This window comes from Truncatella angustata, assembly GCF_020726525.1.
Source record: "Truncatella angustata strain MPI-SDFR-AT-0073 chromosome Unknown BKA67scaffold_4, whole genome shotgun sequence".
Lineage (NCBI taxonomy): Eukaryota > Fungi > Ascomycota > Sordariomycetes > Amphisphaeriales > Sporocadaceae > Truncatella > Truncatella angustata.
In genome coordinates, this window is record NW_025763384.1 from 1,415,293 (window position 1) to 1,433,969 (window position 18,677).

Here is an 18,677-nt window from a genome sequence, read left to right on the forward strand (position 1 = left end):
CCAACTCCGTCCCAGAAAAGTCAAATATCATATAACAAACTGTCTGCATCATATTTGGTGAGTGCTGAATAGGCCTTTCACGTATATAGCAGTTATCCACAGAGGCACTGGGGTTTGCTGTGGCTGTCTAATACTATATCATCAACGTTTACGCTAGCGACTGGAGCTAAACAATTGCACAATCTAGACAACTGAAACTTGCCGTTATATTGAAAACCATTGTGCCTGGGATAGCTGCACTGGATAAAATGAGTGTTTAAGACGTCACATAAGCCAGTAAGGCATTGTTTGGCGACTCAAAGAACAGTAGGTGTCTTTATATGCTTGGGTTGATGACTCCTATCGTTTGAGTGGAAATATGAACAGCGCAATACGCATCAGGAGAACAAGATGGAGTCATCGTAAGACTGATCATTTATTGGCAAGGGACTTCTGTGAGTCAGGAATACTGCCTTTGTTAATAACCTGCTTGGGATTTATGACTATGATACTAGCCAACACTTTGAATTGTGAACAAACGGACCACACCAGCCTTTTGTCAATTTCTTCGGCAGCGTCAGTACAACACGAATATGGGACAACAAGTAAGGTTGTGATGTTCGTCGCAGTCATTGGTGAAGGCAAAAGTTTGCTAGGCCCAAGCAAAACCGTTGCAGTTTGGTGGAACACGACTTATTTGTTTTAAGTTTGGCTTCGTTATAATCTATTTCTCATTCTGCCGTTCTGTTGGACAACTAGTGGCAACACTAAACTACTGACACTTAAGTGAATGTTTCGTACCATATCATATCTGATTTCGTTCGAAAAGGGGAGAAATCACTTCCTCTATACGAGCACCTGTCGCTGTCCTCCAATATACGCCAACACACAAGACTGTGGTGCCGAGAGTGAGAAAGCTGTGAACGGGGGTCAACCACTGTTTTGTTGAGATGATCAAATGGAATGCTGAACAGCCAAGAAGTGATGACAAAGTAAAGGGACTGGGCTTACGCCTTTCGCTTATTGCCAAACAAAATGTTTGAGAAGAAATGTCCAATCCAGTCCACAAATACTACTTTGAAGAATGAATGTAACCAATTGTTTTGCTTGCTAATGTCGTTTATCGAATTTGTTGATGCGGAGGATATAGGTCGGTCAATTGGACTTTTGGGTTCCGGTTTGCGTAGGTAGGCGGGACGAGACTTTTTGATGCTGTTTCCAGTGCTTAGTGAGATTCCCTCATCCTCGTCACTTGAAGGGGCTTCAAGTCTCACGATTGGTGTATCAAGCTTCTCGCTATGGGCTGCTAGAGCGGTAGATCCCTGCGATTCACTGATATCTGTAAAGTCGGCAGTATCGTAGGTGCCTGGCGGTGCATTCTTGACAGTCTGTTGATGCTTGCTACCTTTGGAGCCTTCACTCTCTTCTTCCTCAATAATTTCGCCGATGGATGCCAGTGATGTATGAGAGCGTTCAGAATGGAGCGACCCGCGTGAAGATCTGGGCGCGCTGGAGCGTCTATCTACCAATTCAGGCTCAAGTGTTGCAGGAGAAAATGTCAACCCAGTGGGCGAGACAAGCGGGGATATAGGCGCGATTCCCGCCGGTAAAGAGCGATCCCGTCCTGTGTTTGTCTCAATGCGTTGTAGTTGTGCGATAATAGATCGACGGTTCTCATACGGGAAATGCTCAAGCCGTGGATCGTCGTAATCGATTTCCTCATCTGCATCTGAATCCTCGAATATGGGCTTGGCCGTGATAGAGGGACGAGATGCCCGGGAAGGACGAGACGGCTTGTTCACATTAGGAGACTCGTCATCAGAACCATTCGAGGCGTCGGGCGGAACATCGGGGCTACCAAAGCACTCATGAGAGAACACAGGAGGACCTTCATCCTCGGGCAAAGCGTCTTCATCTTCGAAGTCGCCGTCATCGATACTGAGACGACCAATGCGTAAGGTATTGTTCGTATTGCCCTGGCTGTCAGTCGCTATTTCGGGGGTGTCAGCTGGTTGTCTGCAACATGAAGCAGAAGGACTGTACCTGTGGCTGTGGTGTCATCACAAGCCCACCAGTCTCCAGTACCAAGCCGAAACTTGTACTGAATTTCAGTACCCGGATCAGCTGAAACTATGTGTTCAAATGCGTACTCCCCACTGCCGTTCTTGGAGCAGGCCATCTCATATGGTTGCCATGCCGGATCTGAAAATGTGCCAGCAACGAAAACCGGAGGCTGAGTCCCAGCTTTGCGATAGGTGAGGTTGACTTGGCGCTTCCCCATGCTGTGCGGTTCGGGTAATATGACGAACTATACTTAGGAGGAGGACCAGACACAAAGTGTTGATTGAAAGGGTTTTACCGTTGATTGAGTAGTACCTCTGACGCGTAGTGGTCGATATGGTGGATGTGTGAAAGGAAAGTGACGAAATGTAAATGTAGGTTAGGATTACTACACAATCATTGGAAGTGTCGATTAGTCGATGGCCCAGGGCGTACTGTACAGCGAAGTGACCACCCAATGCAGATTGTCAAGTGTTAGGACCCGTGTCTCAGGCATCTGTTGCAAGAGATCACAATCTGGCGATATCGACCTTGCGGGACGTGTTTGCAGTTATAGTCTTGACAAGAGGCCGGTGTCGCCGTGAATACGTTGGTAGTGGAGACAGTTAAGATATCTGTGCTCGTTTACAGGCACGGATATCCTAGCTAACAATCGTTGTTTCAACGAGAATTTCTTGCGAATGCAAAGACAAGGTCTAGGAGGGGGGATCGGGTTTATAAGGGAACTATTGATGATGTGAGAGGCTTAATCTGCCGAGATAATGGGCTGGTATCGGCACGAGCTACTAAAGACTGAGGATTGACGCAGGTGTTACGCATGTCTCAACTAGGCCCTACGCCACTGCAGAATTGAGTTGGAGGAGGTTCGTCATAAAACGGCAGCCAGCTGAGCTATAATCAACCGTGTAATTGGCGACTTTGGATGCGTAGCTTCCGCCCCTACCTTTGTTCACTTGTTCTCCCCTCTCACAGTCGCATTTAACCTTTAGCACTTGCGCCCGAGGAGCACCATGCGGACGATGCGGTATTGCCCGAGTCTGCCGGGCGACTCCATCTGCGTGGCCGGAACAGAAGGCCGAGATCATCCAATGGTGGTATGACCACATGAGGAATGGCAACAAGTCAGTAAGCCTTGTGACGAAATCTTGATTCACACCACGCTATCAAGGCCGTGGCCAGAAGGATGCAGCGCTAGGGATCCCGGCAAAGGCAATCGTTCAACTGTGCTGATCCAGGATAGTGGAAAAGAAGCTCCGGATTTCTTTCCGGGGTTTTAGGCGGCTGGCCTTGGGGGACTGATCCGGATCGACATGTGGATACGAGGGGGGAGGGATCTAAACTGGGGAGCACGGTTGTTCGTTCCATCATGCTCTATTGAAGAAATGAGTACGAGATGGAACACGTTGAGCATGTTCTTGTAGTCAACATCAATCAGTGCAAATAGCCAGCACTATTCTCGGTTTGTGAGACGGGTTGAATGTAAAAGGCAAAATAGCGTCCGGTGCAACCTTGAAGTTCCCTGCCGCCCATCCAAACATGGCCATCCACAATTCATGGGGTGGGCTGTGTGACGGGAGCTCCCATGGGCGTCTGGCTGAGTCGCACACCCATCTCTCAACTGCGATACTTTATTAGCAGCTGGCTGTCACATGCAAATGCCATGGTGACTTTCAATGCAAGTCTGGAGGTTGCGATCAAGTCACTGCCATGGGCCTCGCGAATCGAAATTGAAGGATAACGAGAAGCCATGACGCACTATATATGGAGCAACTACGTGAGCCGATCGTGAATACGGATCCGTACAGTAGGGACAGATAGGTTACGGGGTAAGACCAGTCGAGCTCGTCGCCTGCGCCAAATACGGATCCGTGGTGTGGCTCCCGACGCAACGCAGGGTAACGCTAATAACAAGGCGTACATACGAAGGTTAGCTAGCAAGGCGGAGGGGGGAGGGGAGAGGGGAGGGGAGGGGCTTTCAGAGGGCTTATCGGTGTCGCGAGAGCTCTTATCGGCGCTTTGACAAGTGACGGGTCGGGTGGCGGGCAGATTTTCGATGATTACCGTATTTGAAGTTACACAGAGTAAACAAACGAACAGGCTACACCATCTCATCTTGCGACTTTGCGACGCCCTTCCCTTCGCTTTGATAATATTCGCCAAATCGCCGCTTGCACTTGCACATATCAGCAGTTCTACCAGCAATATGTCGTTGCCCCCTGAGCTGATCCGCGTCAAGCGAAAGGCCACAGAGATCGAGCCTGTCTCATATCTCCGTCAGTCGCATCCCCGCCAACAAGCAGCAAGACAACATCACTGACTGCTTTGATACAGGAGTCCAGGAGCACAAGCGGCATGTCACCGACGCCTTTGTCTATCAGCGCCAGAAACAGGAAGCCACATTCGCCGACATTCCGACTCCCATACAACGGAGACCCATCATCCATACCTCCGAGTCCAAGCGTGATGACAGCACATTCCAGAGCACAAAGGACAACAAAAACAGCCATGTTGGCCAGCGCGGAAACAGCCAAGAACCACCCGTGGCCCCAACCTCCTCAGCCGAAAGTCCCGTCGGGGCATCCGCAGATGAGCCGCGACGCTTTCACATGTCCAGAGCCGAGATCATGTTGGCCGCCTCCAACTACCCAGCGCATCGCAGCCTCCGTGGCATCTCAAAGAAACGTTCAGCCCCTGCCTTGTTTGTCGAGCGCAAACACAAGAGGATCCCATCCACCAAGTTCCAGAGCATTGCCCATGGACTTGGCGCGCATACTCCCGAACAAGAGCCCCATGCTCCTCCGTTGCCGGTGCCGGCCGAGCAGTCTGAGGAGATGGAGGTCGACACGGTTGGACCCAAGCAGCACAAGAAGCCTGGACTGGTTCGACAAACCCAGAAGCAGGACACTTCAAAGAAGGAGCTGCCCAGTAGCATGACGAACAGATGGAACGTGAACCTGGATCAGCTGACCGCCGATATGAACGCCTTCGCCATGGAGCAGATAGGCCTTAATCTTCAACGCCAGGAAGAAGAGGAGAGGAAGCGGAAGGAGAGAGCTGCAGCACCCCGCACACACTTGGCCGCTGTGCCATCCTCGCCCTCTCGATTCAAGCCAAAGGCCCCGCCTCAAAGATATGCTGAGCGCCATCCTAAAGAGACAAGGGCCGTATCCGTCAAAGACATGTTGGAGCCCGACGCCGGCGCTAGCGACACGGACGATGAGGGCTATGTCATTGAAACATATGTTCGTGTTCCTGCGAGCACCATGAACACAAAAAGTGTCAAACCGGCAGATGTGGGTGTGTTGGTTTTCGACGAAGAGCCGGACATGGAGTACTTCTACGGAGTGAACGACGACAGTGACGATGACTTTGCGGAAGATGAAGATGACGAAAATGGTAGACTATCCATTAACCTCTCTTGCCCCACGCAAGTGCTAATTACAACACAGCTGAGAATTACTACGCCGCCGACTACCCAGATGACGAAGTGGCATCTGATGACGAGTTTGGACATAACGCATATGCCTACAGGAATGGGAATGCTTCAGACATGGAGGAATATGATGTGAATGACTACCAGGACGACAACCCAGATGATGGCTCGAACACCAAGGACGGCTTCAAGTCAATCGTCGGTCGGGACGGTCAAATGAGGAAACATCTTTGAAACAGCCTTGCGAGCCCATCCATGAGGCTTAGGAGCTGAGGCGTAAATCAACGCCTTTTTCTTTGGTACATTCGTGGTATGTACCCATGCAGCAGAACTCCGTCCTGCCAAGTCACCACCGTTGCGTTAGCATGTTAGGACAACTCGTTTGAAGCATAATCCATGTGCTGTGACGCTTTAACAATCCCCGTTCAGTCTGATGTGTCTATGATATTTGTTCAGTTTTTAATAGTATGCCTTCTCCCATTTGGGAGATTGCCAGCTACCAACCAGCAGGTTATTCCCTGGAATTCCCATTCACACCAGAACGGGAGCTTTCCTCGTACATCGTCGCATATGGCACATGATCCAGCCTGCGCAGGGAGTGTAATTAAACATCAAGTGGCAAGACTTATGATAATATGTCAAGGATCAGATGCCTGCGTAGGGACCATACATGGCCTGTACCTTATCTGCTCATTTTGGAGGGGTTGGTCCGCAACAACTTAACAGGCAGGATCCAGGCGAGGTTTAGCCCGCGAACCTTTTGATGAGAGTGCAAATATCATGTTTCGTTCATGCGGCGAACCGGAGTCGAGCCCCGTCCGCCGTTTGGGTGTACGAAGCAAAATGAATTCCCGACAGAACGGATAGGGAGGGGGCAGCATTTTAGAGTTCAAAGTCGCATACGGTCGTCCAAAAAAAGTTTCTTGAAATCTTTTTCATTTTCTTTCGGCTAGTTGCACCTGCTCAGTTGATGACTAGTGCAGAAACGTGATTTGAAGTTCATGTGCTGAGCCGCAACAACTTAAAGATGCATGCAGCGACAGGGAGCAGCAGTAGCAATGTATCCCCCCCAATTGGCCCTACTTTTGCCTAGAACTCAGCGGTCGCGCCGAGGAGGGGGGAGAGCAGTCGCCATGCCTGTTTGGCTTTCTACCCGGGCCAGGCGGCCCATGCTGAAGACGCATTTGACATGTCGCAGCAGCAGTGGCGGCAGCGCTTGTTCGTATCCTATGAAAGCCGGGGGAAAAAGGGGGCTCGCAAAGTACACATAGGCAGGGCAAGGATCCGCGACGATGGGGACGCCCGGCCATTGTAAGCTCACCATGGGGTTCGACGACGAGGAACCGTATTTACTAGGACGCCTTGTGAACTCAGATATCATGTTGACAGAATAGTTCTAGGCCTGTCTGAGGTACTCGATACTTGGGTGGTTCTCCAACGTTACGGACAATGATGACAATGTTGACAATGCTGGGGAGGACCATTGTTTATGAATTCTTGGCAACCGACTGACTCATCTTCCCTTCCATCGAGAACTGATCCATCGCAGAGACTACCAGATCATTTTCACCGACGCGTGTCAATGGTGAAGATTGTCTGCCGGATGCAATCCAAGACCATCCCGGTACATGATGTGCACCTTTTACGCCAAACAGTCCCTTCAATGAGATAAGATGAAGCGACTCCGAATTCCGACTCTGGTGTATCCCACCATGAACCCCTAGGAGGTCATGTCCGCCTCTCCCCATAGGATGCTAGACTAATAGTGGATGTATTCGCACCCCCTCACATAGCCCAGTGCGCCCATTGCGGGCCGTACAGCCCTTAGTCCTCAGAGCTAGGAGGAGAGGAGGTCGGCAGCGTTTAATCGTATTAATAAAAACCGCGTGCTGTCTTGGAGGCTTTTCAAATGCGTTGTCAGGTATAAGCGCGGTCTGCTTAGCCTTAATTGTCGTTGCAAGGGTTGATGCTGTCACTCTCAGGGGTATCGAAGTCACTGAAGATCCGTTGGGGGAATAGGTGAGCAAACAAAAAGTCACATGGCCGGCGCGGCGAGTGCACGATGACCAGGCATGTGTGATGTTTAGTCCAGTCAGGGGGGCTAAGGCAGGGTAGAGTGGTTCCGCGAACCACTTCAGAGTGTGGTGGATGACAACGTTCATGAGAGCCAGTAGACTGAGTCTCGGTAAATAAGGCAATTCACAGAAAGCTGGAGAGTGCTTAATGATTGGGGATCATATGTCCTAGGGCTCAAGGTGGGGATGATGGATCGAACCGTATGCCTATGTTGCGTACCAATAAGGAAGGAGACTTCACTGAACCGGCGTTTTCTAGTTCAGGGTCTGGCGGGCCTTTAGAATGCCCAGATCATGTTCGTTCCATAGACGAAGGATCCAGGCACACCCTCGAGTTCTCTGGCTGGTGTATGTACACATCTGAGATTCAGACAAGTTGGTACAAGATTGCGCCTCGCCTCATACACGTAATCGGTCGAGCATTCATTGCATTGATTAGCGTGTTCATGAGGCATATTAGACATTGTTTTTGCTCCAACGCAACCGAAGTTTTCCTCGATTGGGCGGGAGTATGGATGTCTCGGATGCCTGCAATATTTGAACAAGTCGCAGCAACTTTATGGGTCCGAACAATCACTAGTGAGACATGGCACCTGTTACTTATGCGGCCGATTGGTGCTTGTCTCAAATTGCCGTGAATAGTTGCTGGTTTTGAGGCACATCCAAATTGATATTTTGATTACCAGTTTCTTTTGCAAAGGTCGATCACAAGGAACAGATGGCCGAAAATTGCCAGCGAGAATTTCTCACTAGTTTGGGATTCAGTCTCGGGGACTTTTTTGCCTTTCAACATGTGTCAAGAGCAAACACGAGGCTGGACTATCTGCTCGTGATGCCCATGTGAACGGAGAGTGGTGTGGGACCAGTGGAGAGTTATGGGGAGTAGAGAGAGTCCAAAGTCCAAATTGCAAGGGAAGATGTCAGATAGTAGCGAGAGACTCGATAATAACAGCCCTGTATTTACTGGTACGCTTACTCAGTACTGTTTCCACTTGAAAAGGTCTGGATCGTGGAGTATGAAGAACGACGAGGGGGACGGGGAGTCCAACAGGCCGCAAGTGTTTGCTACACACATCCCACGTTGATTTTCGTTGGTTCTTTGAGTTAAAAGGAACTTCAGTAGCTGTGCATAACAGCCCGATCAATTAGCAGGAATAGGCAAGTTCACCGCCCCTTGTAAAACCCAATTTATAACCGATTTGTTTGGCGCTGCCGTCCAGCGCTTACCGTTTGCCGCTCTCATATGGCCGGGCCGAGGGTGCAGCAGACAGGGTTTAGAGAGGGGGTTGGGGGCCTACTTTCTGCGTTCAAAACAGGTTGGAGACCTGTTGGACTGCTGTGCTTTTATGTCACAAAATGGATCCCCGGACAAGTGCTCGGCACGTTTTGTGCCACTACTGCCATCCTGAGGCACCCGTCCCTCCAGACCTTTCGCATTCTGCGGTTTCTGGAAAATACAGGCAAAATACAACGAAGAAACGGAGAATAGGGGACAGCCTCACGAAGACCCTCAGAAATAGTTTGTATTTATTTGGTGGCTAACATCTCAATTCTGCACGTGTAACGGCAACCATAGATATCCATCGGGTGTCAAAGTTTTGCTTTAGTCTAGTACTAGTTATTTCCCCATATCCACCTAGAAGGCCTGCTTGTACGCTGGCTCAATGGCAGATTTAGAACTTCACAAAGAAGCAATCTCCAGCCGTATTTTAAACCTCAAAAAGATTTCTTTTTCGTCACCACCAAGGCTGATTCCATTCGTACAAAGAATGCCTCATAATTACCCATGGCCCGAGGCGCAGGTCACAATAATCATCAAATAGACAAACAGTTTTGGGTGAAAGAAGTATATACATTACTCAAGACGTCCGATCCATTCACTTTGTTGAGTGGTAGAAGAAGAAAAAGGACAAGTGCCCTGTTGGCGGTCATCGTCCTTATGAAGTTGATAAGCAAGCCGACGCCAAGCCACGAAGGTTGAAAATGCGATTGCTTGTGTTGAATTGACAGAAGGTCAAGCCTCATGTTTTACATTTGATGCATACTCCCAGCATCGAGTAGGTATTTGAGTGAATCACGTCTCAAATGTGACCAGTGTCACCTTTCTCGTTTATTGTCGCAACAACAGGCGCAACTATTCTCTGGCACGGTCTCCGACCAAAGTCCGTTTTCGATAGCTTGGTGACGAGCGTCTTCACGCTCTTTGCGTCTTTGTTCGACTACCAAACGGGTCAGTGGTATCAGCTTAAAAAGGGTTTCGTTGTACGTTTGTACTCACTGGTTCTCCTAGCTTGCTGCTTGTGTTCCTCGGATACCCAGGAATATGCCAGCGCGTCTTCTGGCCATAGATTGACAATGCCGAACATTGTTTTCTCCTTTTGTTCCCTACACCCTTTTTCTATAGAGGCCATATGCCCGTTAGGTAGGTATCTTATGATGTTTGTGTCCATGTTAAGCGCTGGTAACTGCTTGTTCTCTCGGTAATAAACTCCTTGAACCCCTTGGGTTTCCCGTTGCTCAATATCGGTTTCAGGAAACATTTCCGCCATTTGGCGTCTTACTATTGGCCAGGACACATTGCAGTCGCACTTGAGATAGCGAATAAAACGTTTCTGCTCCACCGTGTACCTCTTGTTGCAATGAGGCGTCTTGTCCTTGGACTTTCGAGTCTTCTGGATGCGCCCACCCTGAACTTTCTGGAGAAGTTCTGGTGGAAAAGCCGGAAACACAGTTCGATTGTCGTAGTTGCTCCCCATTGGGCCCTGTGGAAGCGGCCGTGGTGGTGATACTGTTGACTGCAAGGAATAGTCTTGTCTCGTATCTCTCCTTGGAGCGAACGGAAGAACGTGTCGACTTTTGGGTACCATGTTTTTGTCACTCCGCGCTCGTATGTGCTCATTCATCTCACGTCGCTCTCGCTCCTGTCGCTCCCGATTTAAATAGCCGGTAATAGGATCGTGTACAAAAGGTCCACAGGGATGGCGGGTAAGGACGTAGTCATTGGTACCCGACGGATCGGGAGAGGGACTCAACTTGAGTGTTTCCAAGCGATTTGCGAGCCCATAAGTTTGAGGCGGTGACGTCCTAGGAACATTGAGAATGCTACTGAGTCTTGGAAGGGTTTCTTCCGCAGAGGCCCGCCGTTCCAATGGGGGTAGCGCAGGTTGAGAAAATCCAGACTGAGCCCTTAGGTCCGTCCCGGGTCTTGATGATGGTTGTCCAGATGGTATTGAGTGTAGAGGGGCATCCATAAGCTCCTGCTTCTTTGGCGATCGCGGTGGCGATGATGGTGCTGTCGACATAGTGACTTCTGACTCCGCAAAGGAGTCGTGAGAGCAACACGATGCTGTGGGTGAGCGTACTGACGATTCCGAACCAGACGATGATAAGAGGTTATGCTTCCATTCTAGATGTGGAATAGGTTGTCGGGTACGCTGTGAGTGTTGAAATTCCAGTGGATGTAACGGCAATCCTAAAGTTTCTGTTAGGACCTGAGAAATAGAGGCAGCTCCCATTGTCGCAGACTGATTATCGTAGTTCAATACCATATCGCGGGTTATTGAAGATAATAACGATTTTAGGGACTCCGGCAGATAGTGGTAATAAGAAAGGGACCTGAATGATAGGGAGCACCAGTGTTGGGATGAAAGAACAGATGGTGGGTTTGGTGAAGGAATCTCAGTTGTGAGTAAAAGAGTAGGACAAAGTGGAGTGCTGGAATCTGATGAAGTCGGTCTTTAATATATTGCCAACGGCGACCCGACAGAGAGGTTCACATCCACTGGAGGACTATGATTTGGTGGTCGTCTTTTCGCTCGTCATGCGCAAGGCATTTGAGCAGACAGACCCCAGTGTATGAGTAGTGAGTGTACAGCAATGCAAGCAAGCATAAAGACTTGGTTACCCGTCCCTTGGCTGCATAAGTCACTGTACAACAAGTGTACTAGTAAGGGTAGTATTCTGCACGAGTCTTGTAAAAAATAAGAAATAACACAAAATATAGGTGCAATGACCCCAGAGGCGTTCGACCATTGCGCTAACAACTGTGGCCGAGTTTAGTGGTGCGATCCCAGGCGTACAAGAAGAGGGGAGGAATGTGTTCTAACGTTCAGCCGCCAACGGCACAGCACAAGAAGACAATCCTGGTGTATACGTGTGGCAGGGCCCAACCAATCCACAACATCGCTGCAAGGGGGTTCAAGCCTAGTTTAGGGATGATCCTAGGCCTTCCGATGAGGACTGACGTACCGAATGCACTATTTAGACCTTGCCGAAGAGCCAGGCTCCGACTTTGTGGCCATTCTTGCAGACACAAATTTAATAAGACTCGGCGTGCATTTCATTCAACCAACATAGAGCCGAACTAGAACATGAAGACTGTCTTTAAGCACCGAGCCTATATATGACTTGCAACCTAGCAATGAGGAGGATTGGTGTTTCTTAGGAACGGGCACTGCTCGGAAGAATCCCCTCGAGGGTCAGACCATGAGTGGCACTAGTGATTTCATTTGGCACTGTGACAGGCATTCTTGCATTTGCTGTGTGATTGCAGAAAGTCTTTGCTTTGCTGTACCAGACACTCGGGTCGCAGAAGCCAATGAGATGGCGCGATGCAAAAGAGGGTGCTTAGCACAATCCGGACGGGGAGGGGCCAGTGGCAGGGTGGTAATGCATTTTAATCAAAAAGTCCACAGGCAATGCAATCCTAGGACGAATAAATGGAGGATCTGCTGTTGGTCCGTAACGGGGAATCCTCTTGACACAGTCGGAAGCGGCAAGATTTTTGGTCAAGGCTCGCTATTTCGCTAAACCCAACCCCAACCCCAACCATGACCAAGAGGCACCGTCAAAGTCTCCATTCACGATGCGGCATTCGTATACTAGCAGCGCAAAGGAAGCGACGCTAAACTGCCAACACAGCAGCAGGAAGGCGGGATTGCGCGCGGCAATATGAATGGGTTTGTACGGCGAATTAAGCGCGGTGAAAATGAGCGGGCGAGGCAATTGGGTGAAAAATTCGTGGGGGGTGAGTGAGTCTGGACCTCTAGTTTCTCGGGCCGGCCAGACGCGGGTGGATGCTCGGACCTTGAGTGGGGGAGGGGGGCCAAGGTGGAGCCAAGGGAGCCTTGTTTATTAATTCCGTCTGGCGTGTTCCCAAAGTTCCTTGCAGAATTTGGCTGCCAGCTGGCGACAGGCATTTCTGCGCTTCCCGGGGCCCGTCAGCGTTACTACATAGTAAGTATTGGCTGGGTGGACCAAGTCCAGAATCAATGCGATGGCGGCACATCGCTAATGCAGGTAAGACCAAGAACCTGGCTCTTTTTAAACACTGTTGCAGATTTCCAGATGGGCAAACTCAGAGTCTACCTCCCCACTAAAGATTTGGTTCTGACCGGAGATAAGAAAAGTGAGAAAAAGCAACTTTGAACGCAAGATTTTCCAGGTTAGTGGCCAGCACGAATGGATGCCACTGCTACTTCTCGATTGCTGACGTTGTCTGGGGTAAGGATTGAACTGTCAACAAGCGTGACCAAGCGCTCACCATGATGACCCACCCTCACGTGAGGTCTGGAGATGCCTGCTTTTTGAGAAATCTTGAATTAGCAGGTGAGAATAGAGACGGCAGTAGCTTCTCAAAACGCAGAAATGACAGCAGTCCGCCGCAGTGCTTGTGAATACTCCGTCAACAAAAACTTCAGCTCGCAGCTGAGACGATGCTTCTTTCCACCAGATGATGTCACCAATAAATTCCAAGCTGCTTACCAATAATCAGCGGTGGCATCTAAAACAATTTCCAGTTGGCCCAAATGATAAAGCTACCAGGTTAAGGATGGCTTCGTGACGATCGTGATATACAAAGTGACGGTGTGGTTATAGTGAAGCCGTTATGGTACATCGGATGTACGATACTAGAATATTGTTTATCGCACCCACATACAGAGCACCACATTGCCGGCATCCACGTTGTATCGTTAGCTCAACGCCCTTATTCACCGGTAGCAAAGAAAAGCATACCTTTAGCATCAGGGAGTGGGATGAAAATCGCATCATCTTTCCTTGAAGTAGCTACCTGGCAAGCACAGTTGCAGCCGCATGCTTGCCTGGTGTAACGTCGATCGTGTAGGTTGAAAAGCAATATACTCTAGAGCCCTAGGCCGAGCCCGTGACTGAACACGGCCTGATCCTCTCTACATATGCCGCTACTGACAAACCGGGCAACGTGTTGACGAAAAAAAAAAGTGCCGCACCCCTATAGTGACAGGAGTGAGTGGTGTGTGTGTAGGGCTTCGGCACCTTTTTCTGGCAATAGCCTGCCGGGGTGGAATGAGACTCTTGTGATACCCCAACTTCGTGCCGAGACTGTTTCACGGGACATATATGAGAAATTGCTTATTCGATGCCGAGATTCAAGCCACCATACGTGACACAGGCTTGTTCGTCAGAGGATAGTACCACAGTAGGACAAGAAACCTGTCAACCCGGTTAATGACGCAGGAGTACATTTTATGAATGGAAAAACAAGGGTCCCTCTCTCCCCTCCCCTCCCCCCCTTCCCAACGCAGTGATCACTATCAGGGGCCCTGCGCGCAGCCACGAGAGATCCACGGTTCGGTAAAGTTAAAAGATCTTGTCAAGTTCTATACTAATGACCGTTCAAACTCTAAACCACGATTACCAGAAAACGGGTAAAAGTGGAATTTCGGCGCCGTCGGAAGAAGAACATGGGTTTAAGTAACTAGTTCGATACCCCGATCGATGAGAGACCAGAAAGTCTAGCGACATGTGTAGACGAGTACTAATGTACATCCCAATCTCATACTCATTTAGTCACTTTGCACTGTGTTGTGATATTTTGACTCCTGTACTGAATACAGCTGCGGCTTCCTTTAAGGTTGTACCAGTCTTTTCAGTAATCGAATGGTCACAAACATCACGTTCGTCCACAAAATGAGCAATGTGAAGGATTTGCTTTCTTCCAATCTAATGGCAAGGGAGAAGGTTTAAGGGACTAGCTATTGGCTGAAACATTCAGCCCGTGCCCATCTTCAAGGATGTCATGCTCTGCGAAAGACTTGCATAAGCCCGGCATGTTCGTGAGCTAGTGATGTATGCAGATCATCTAAATCATGTATTTAATACACATGGTTTCATGCTTCTGCCGGCATCAACTCCTACACCCCGATTGGTGTCTACCATGGCACATATCTCGAAACCGATCAATTAGACGTCGGCCGTGCAAAAGAGGGCTTCCGGTAGTAGGGAATAAGAAACGCTTGAAGCCAAGAGTTACACAGAGCTGGTTCATGCGGTGAGTGTCATGCTATTCGATTCTCGTCAGGGTTCTTCTGTTCGTGGTATCAAAGCTTGGAACCATCAGTAGTTGGCCTGTCTCTTGATTTTCTTCCCTCTGGTCCTTGTACTTCAACGTCTACACCAAGACCTGCCCCAGAACCTGCCAAACTTTGCGTTCCGACTGCGTCAAATGTTTCCTCCCCGGAAAAGCGCCTGTGGTGTTATCAATCATCAGCATATATTCTAGGTACACATCGGTGAGGAATGCATTTTCTCATATGATGAGTTGGCCATCACTCACCAGCCTCTCTCTGGTCCGCCTCGGAGAAACGAGCAATCCGAGTCTGCCTCGCAAGTCCATCCACCACGAACTCCATTTCCGTTTTTCCACTCTGGTGGCGAAGTGCATGTTGTGGCAGTCGATGAATGATGATCGGCAGTCTCTGCGTTGGAGTCAGCCGCTTATTTTCATGTTGCAGGAGAAAGGGGAGGGAGATTACCTTTCCGTCGTCTGTAGGTGCTCAGCCCACAAGTAAATGCAGCAAAGTCTTCTTCGTCCACACTCTTGGGCATTCTACCAGTTAAGACCCTTCCCAAGGCGATTATCGCTGCCGCGTGTGAGCATACTATGATTGATTTTGTTCCTTCTTGATCACATTGTACAATGATTTTATCCATGGCGGAGGCGATCCGATCATGCAGCTGTGACAAAGTCTCCCCATTGATGGGAGGTGTAACCTGAGAAACATAGTCTTTATCAATATTCGGGAAGAACTCCCTTAGCTTGTTCAGTGGTGCAGGGAGAGGGTGAGGCCATGGAGCGGACCCAAACCATTCACTAATCCCCCCCTCAACACGAATCTCGTGTTGTTTAGAGCTTGATACATTGGGACTATCTCCAGCACTAGAAGTAGTGTGGTTGCGTTTCGCTACAAAGGGGTTTATTGTCTGTAGACATCGGTAGTACGGGCTTGAGTACACCAGATCGATAGGCGGGTCAAACTTCAACAGATGATCTGCGAGCTCATTGGCTTGCTCGACACCGTAAGAAGTCAAGGGAGGATCTGTAGGTATACCCGTAGGAGAGCGGATGCTCGCAGAGTATGTACCTGTGGCCGGATCCACAGTAAAGGATGAGCGGTACTGACACAACTTGTCAGTAGAGATTCAGCCAATTGTGATCGAGCCGTTGATCCGTTGGGGTAGTGGCAACTGGTTTCGGCGTGTATTGCAGCGAAAATACCAAGGGCGGTCCATCAAGATCGGCCAAGATCCCCAAGTACTCTGCTCCGGAGCAGAACAGCATAAACTAGTCCAAATGCTTACCCCGTGGCGGACGACATGAATGACTTCTAACGACATTTTCCCCTTGAGGATGCCTGCTGTGTGAAGGTGCTGGCGAAGCGATATTTAGACTTAAGATGCCAAGGAGAGCGGCATTTAATACGCACGGCTGGTATGGTTGCAGTTGGCTTTGCAGAAGTCTAGAATGTAATTGCTAGGCTTGTGTGGTCGTTCGTCGTCGACCAACGAACATGAAGATGGTGGCTGCTAGTTCAAGCAGCAAAAGGCAAGCCGTCCTGACATTCTCTTTGGTTGGTTTCTTTCTCTGTATCAAATAGGCTAGCCTTCCGAACTCATGGGTCTTCGTCGCGAGGCTCTTTTAGAGTTTGGCTACTTCTTTACGTGGGTCCATGCTCCAACCTGACCTCGGTTCATGTCAGCCAATCAGGGACAAGTGAGACACGAGCTACAACTTACCTAAGGCCAGCATCGTCTTTGCGCTATTTCAAAGGGCAGCACTTAAAGTATCACAATGTGCACGCATACTAAAAGCGCAATTGCACCGGCCAAATCCAATTCGTTGGGTCCGTTTTCGATCTCGCCTACCATGAATATGGAGATGATCAGAAATAAACACACTTGTTTGTGTTACGCCTGCCAGACTTTGCCGTAACTGGTCTTATATAGGATTCAACACAAATTAAAAAAAATTCTACAAATTACACACCATCATGATAAAGCTCGCTATCACCCCAAAGGTACAAACGCGTGGAAAGCTTCGTATTTGGAGCGTTTGTAACATGATAACTGTTGTATGGTCATCAGACTCATAATAGCACAGATGTATGTAAAGTAATTGGGAGAACGAGACGAATCAAATGAATTGCTTTCAACGAGGCTCGACCGTAGCCTCCTTTATTCACCTTGTTTTACTTGCTCTCTGTCCCTCACATCAAATTTTCTTTATGCGAAAATTCCCACTGCCCAAGGCAATATCCAAATCTTCGCCAACGTCAGGGGTGGGCAGCCTCGGTCTCCTCCATGGTTCATCAGCCGTGCAATCCGAGCCCAACTCTCTCAATTTGTCGTTGATCGTCGACGAGGCACCGCTCAGAGCACTTACCTCGGTCTGTACGTCGCTCTCGTCGTCTCGGACCCTATCGCCTCGTTCCGACTGCGTGAGGTGGAAGTTTTCCATGCGGCGAAGATCCTTATCGAACGCCGTGGGTCGCCGCATGTGGTCAGGAGCCGGCCTGATCTTTGCAGAAACCTTTGGCTTCGGGAAGGGGCGTGCCTCGGGCACAGATGGAATTGGCCAAGCCAGCGAGTCAGGGCGGCCAGCTGCCGAGGCAGACAGTGTGCGGGCCCGATGCCTGTTGTTCATGTCGCGTTTAATGGTTTCCGTGGGCCTGACGGAAGGGTTTGAGAAACGTCTGGATCGGGCTTTGTGTGAGGTGCTACTACTATCCGGGTTTCTGTGGGTTGATCTGGGTTTTCTGGACTCGGAGGAAGACTTACCGCTCGCGCTCCGTGCGGTGGCCCTCATGGGATGAGTACCAGCAGGTATGACAGGCATAGGCCACTCGAGCCTGGGGCCTCTGGCAGAACTGTCGCTGTTGCTCTGAGGGTTACTGCTACTCGGGACATAGAAACAATGGCTGGGGTGATCGCTCCGGGAGCTGCGAATTGAATCTTGGTAGCTTTTCGAGCTTGAGGAGCGTTTGCGTTTGCGTTTGCCCTTCTCGTTGTCTACTTGCCTGGACCTGGGCCTACACCTTCCGACGAGGTACCAAATTCCTAATAGGCCTATAAGCACGAAGGGAATAGAAACAGCTATGGTAGTCCCCTTGGTTGGGTATTCGCTGGGGCTAGCGTCGACAATTTGGCTATTCCGACTGGCCACCACTATGCGCTGAATCAAAGTCTTGATTGGCGCCATGATCGTCGAACACGAAAAGTGCAAGTTCGAAACCTTCAGATCAAAGAAGAAAAGTACTGCAATCTAGCAACAGTCGTGAAAGAAGAACGCTGGGTGGTTCTGACGATTATAGAAAATATCGATAGGATGCAGCAGATATAGCTTTTATGTTTCGGAATACAGCATCATGAAAGAAAGAACGAAACGCACCGTGAGACAATGCGGTTGTTCCTCGTTTTGACATTAAACAAAAAATCTCGGATTGTGCCGGCCTTGTTTTGATACATTTCAGCGTCACTCTAGCACTGACAAATCGATTTGTTATTGTGATATAATAAACCCATTGTTCTGTCTATTCACTTTGTTCAAGTCATCACACTAATGAAGTCGATCGAGACAAAATGCTGTGAATACATTGACATCAGGCAGTTTCGATGAAGCCATCATATTGTGTAGCCGTTAAATACTATATTTTCTAAGCTAGTCCACCCATTTTTGCCTCCTGTATATGCTGTGCCGAATCATTTGCTCAAGCCCAGCCACATGCTAAATATGCGACGAATCAAGTTTGACGGATCAAGCGCGTCCAACCTTTCAAATCCACCTATAAGATAAGATGCGAATTCCGGAGTCT

At 49.3% G+C, this 18,677-nt stretch overlaps 5 protein-coding genes across 5 annotated transcripts; 1 reads left to right on the forward strand and 4 right to left on the reverse strand.

Annotated features, from left to right (window-relative positions):
* Window positions 1-986: 986 nt before the first annotated feature.
* BKA67DRAFT_658444 (uncharacterized protein) lies at window positions 987-2,260 on the reverse strand (the record flags this gene model as incomplete). Its single annotated transcript, XM_046107279.1, has 2 exons — window positions 987-1,969; window positions 2,023-2,260. The coding sequence occupies 2 exons, from the start codon at window positions 2,258-2,260 to the stop codon at window positions 987-989; spliced, it is 1,221 nt and encodes a 406-aa protein (XP_045958391.1).
* Window positions 2,261-4,243: 1,983 nt separating this feature from the next.
* BKA67DRAFT_658445 (uncharacterized protein) lies at window positions 4,244-5,707 on the forward strand (the record flags this gene model as incomplete). Its single annotated transcript, XM_046107280.1, has 3 exons — window positions 4,244-4,313; window positions 4,372-5,436; window positions 5,490-5,707. The coding sequence occupies 3 exons, from the start codon at window positions 4,244-4,246 to the stop codon at window positions 5,705-5,707; spliced, it is 1,353 nt and encodes a 450-aa protein (XP_045958392.1).
* A 3,938-nt stretch (window positions 5,708-9,645) lies between these two features.
* Window positions 9,646-10,850, reverse strand: BKA67DRAFT_658446 (uncharacterized protein; the record flags this gene model as incomplete). Its single annotated transcript, XM_046107281.1, has 2 exons — window positions 9,646-9,767; window positions 9,827-10,850. 2 exons carry the CDS (start codon window positions 10,848-10,850, stop codon window positions 9,646-9,648), a joined length of 1,146 nt encoding a protein of 381 aa, XP_045958393.1.
* Window positions 10,851-14,536: 3,686 nt separating this feature from the next.
* Window positions 14,537-16,478, reverse strand: BKA67DRAFT_564238 (histidine phosphatase superfamily). Its single transcript, XM_046102718.1, has 5 exons — window positions 16,293-16,478; window positions 16,168-16,236; window positions 15,342-15,984; window positions 15,143-15,284; window positions 14,537-15,054 (listed from the first exon to the last, which is right to left on the reverse strand). Exons 2-5 carry the CDS (start codon window positions 16,201-16,203, stop codon window positions 14,907-14,909), a joined length of 969 nt encoding a protein of 322 aa, XP_045958394.1. The 5' UTR covers window positions 16,204-16,236; window positions 16,293-16,478; the 3' UTR covers window positions 14,537-14,906.
* A 569-nt stretch (window positions 16,479-17,047) lies between these two features.
* On the reverse strand, window positions 17,048-17,788 carry BKA67DRAFT_564240 (uncharacterized protein). Its single transcript, XM_046102719.1, has one exon. It carries the CDS (start codon window positions 17,699-17,701, stop codon window positions 17,078-17,080), a length of 624 nt encoding a protein of 207 aa, XP_045958395.1. The 5' UTR covers window positions 17,702-17,788; the 3' UTR covers window positions 17,048-17,077.
* Window positions 17,789-18,677: the final 889 nt, after the last annotated feature.

Coding starts and splice junctions, on each gene's coding strand:
- BKA67DRAFT_564238 (XM_046102718.1), bottom strand. CDS start 16,203: ATGTCGTTAGAAGTCATTCATGTCGTCCGCCACGGG. Junction 15,285..15,341: donor CACCTACAGACGACGGAAAG/GTAATCTCCCTC, acceptor ACTCCAACGCAG/AGACTGCCGATCATCATTCA. Junction 15,055..15,142: donor GGCGGACCAGAGAGAGGCTG/GTGAGTGATGGC, acceptor ATAACACCACAG/GCGCTTTTCCGGGGAGGAAA.
- BKA67DRAFT_564240 (XM_046102719.1), bottom strand. CDS start 17,701: ATGCCTGTCATACCTGCTGGTACTCATCCCATGAGGGCCACCGCACGG.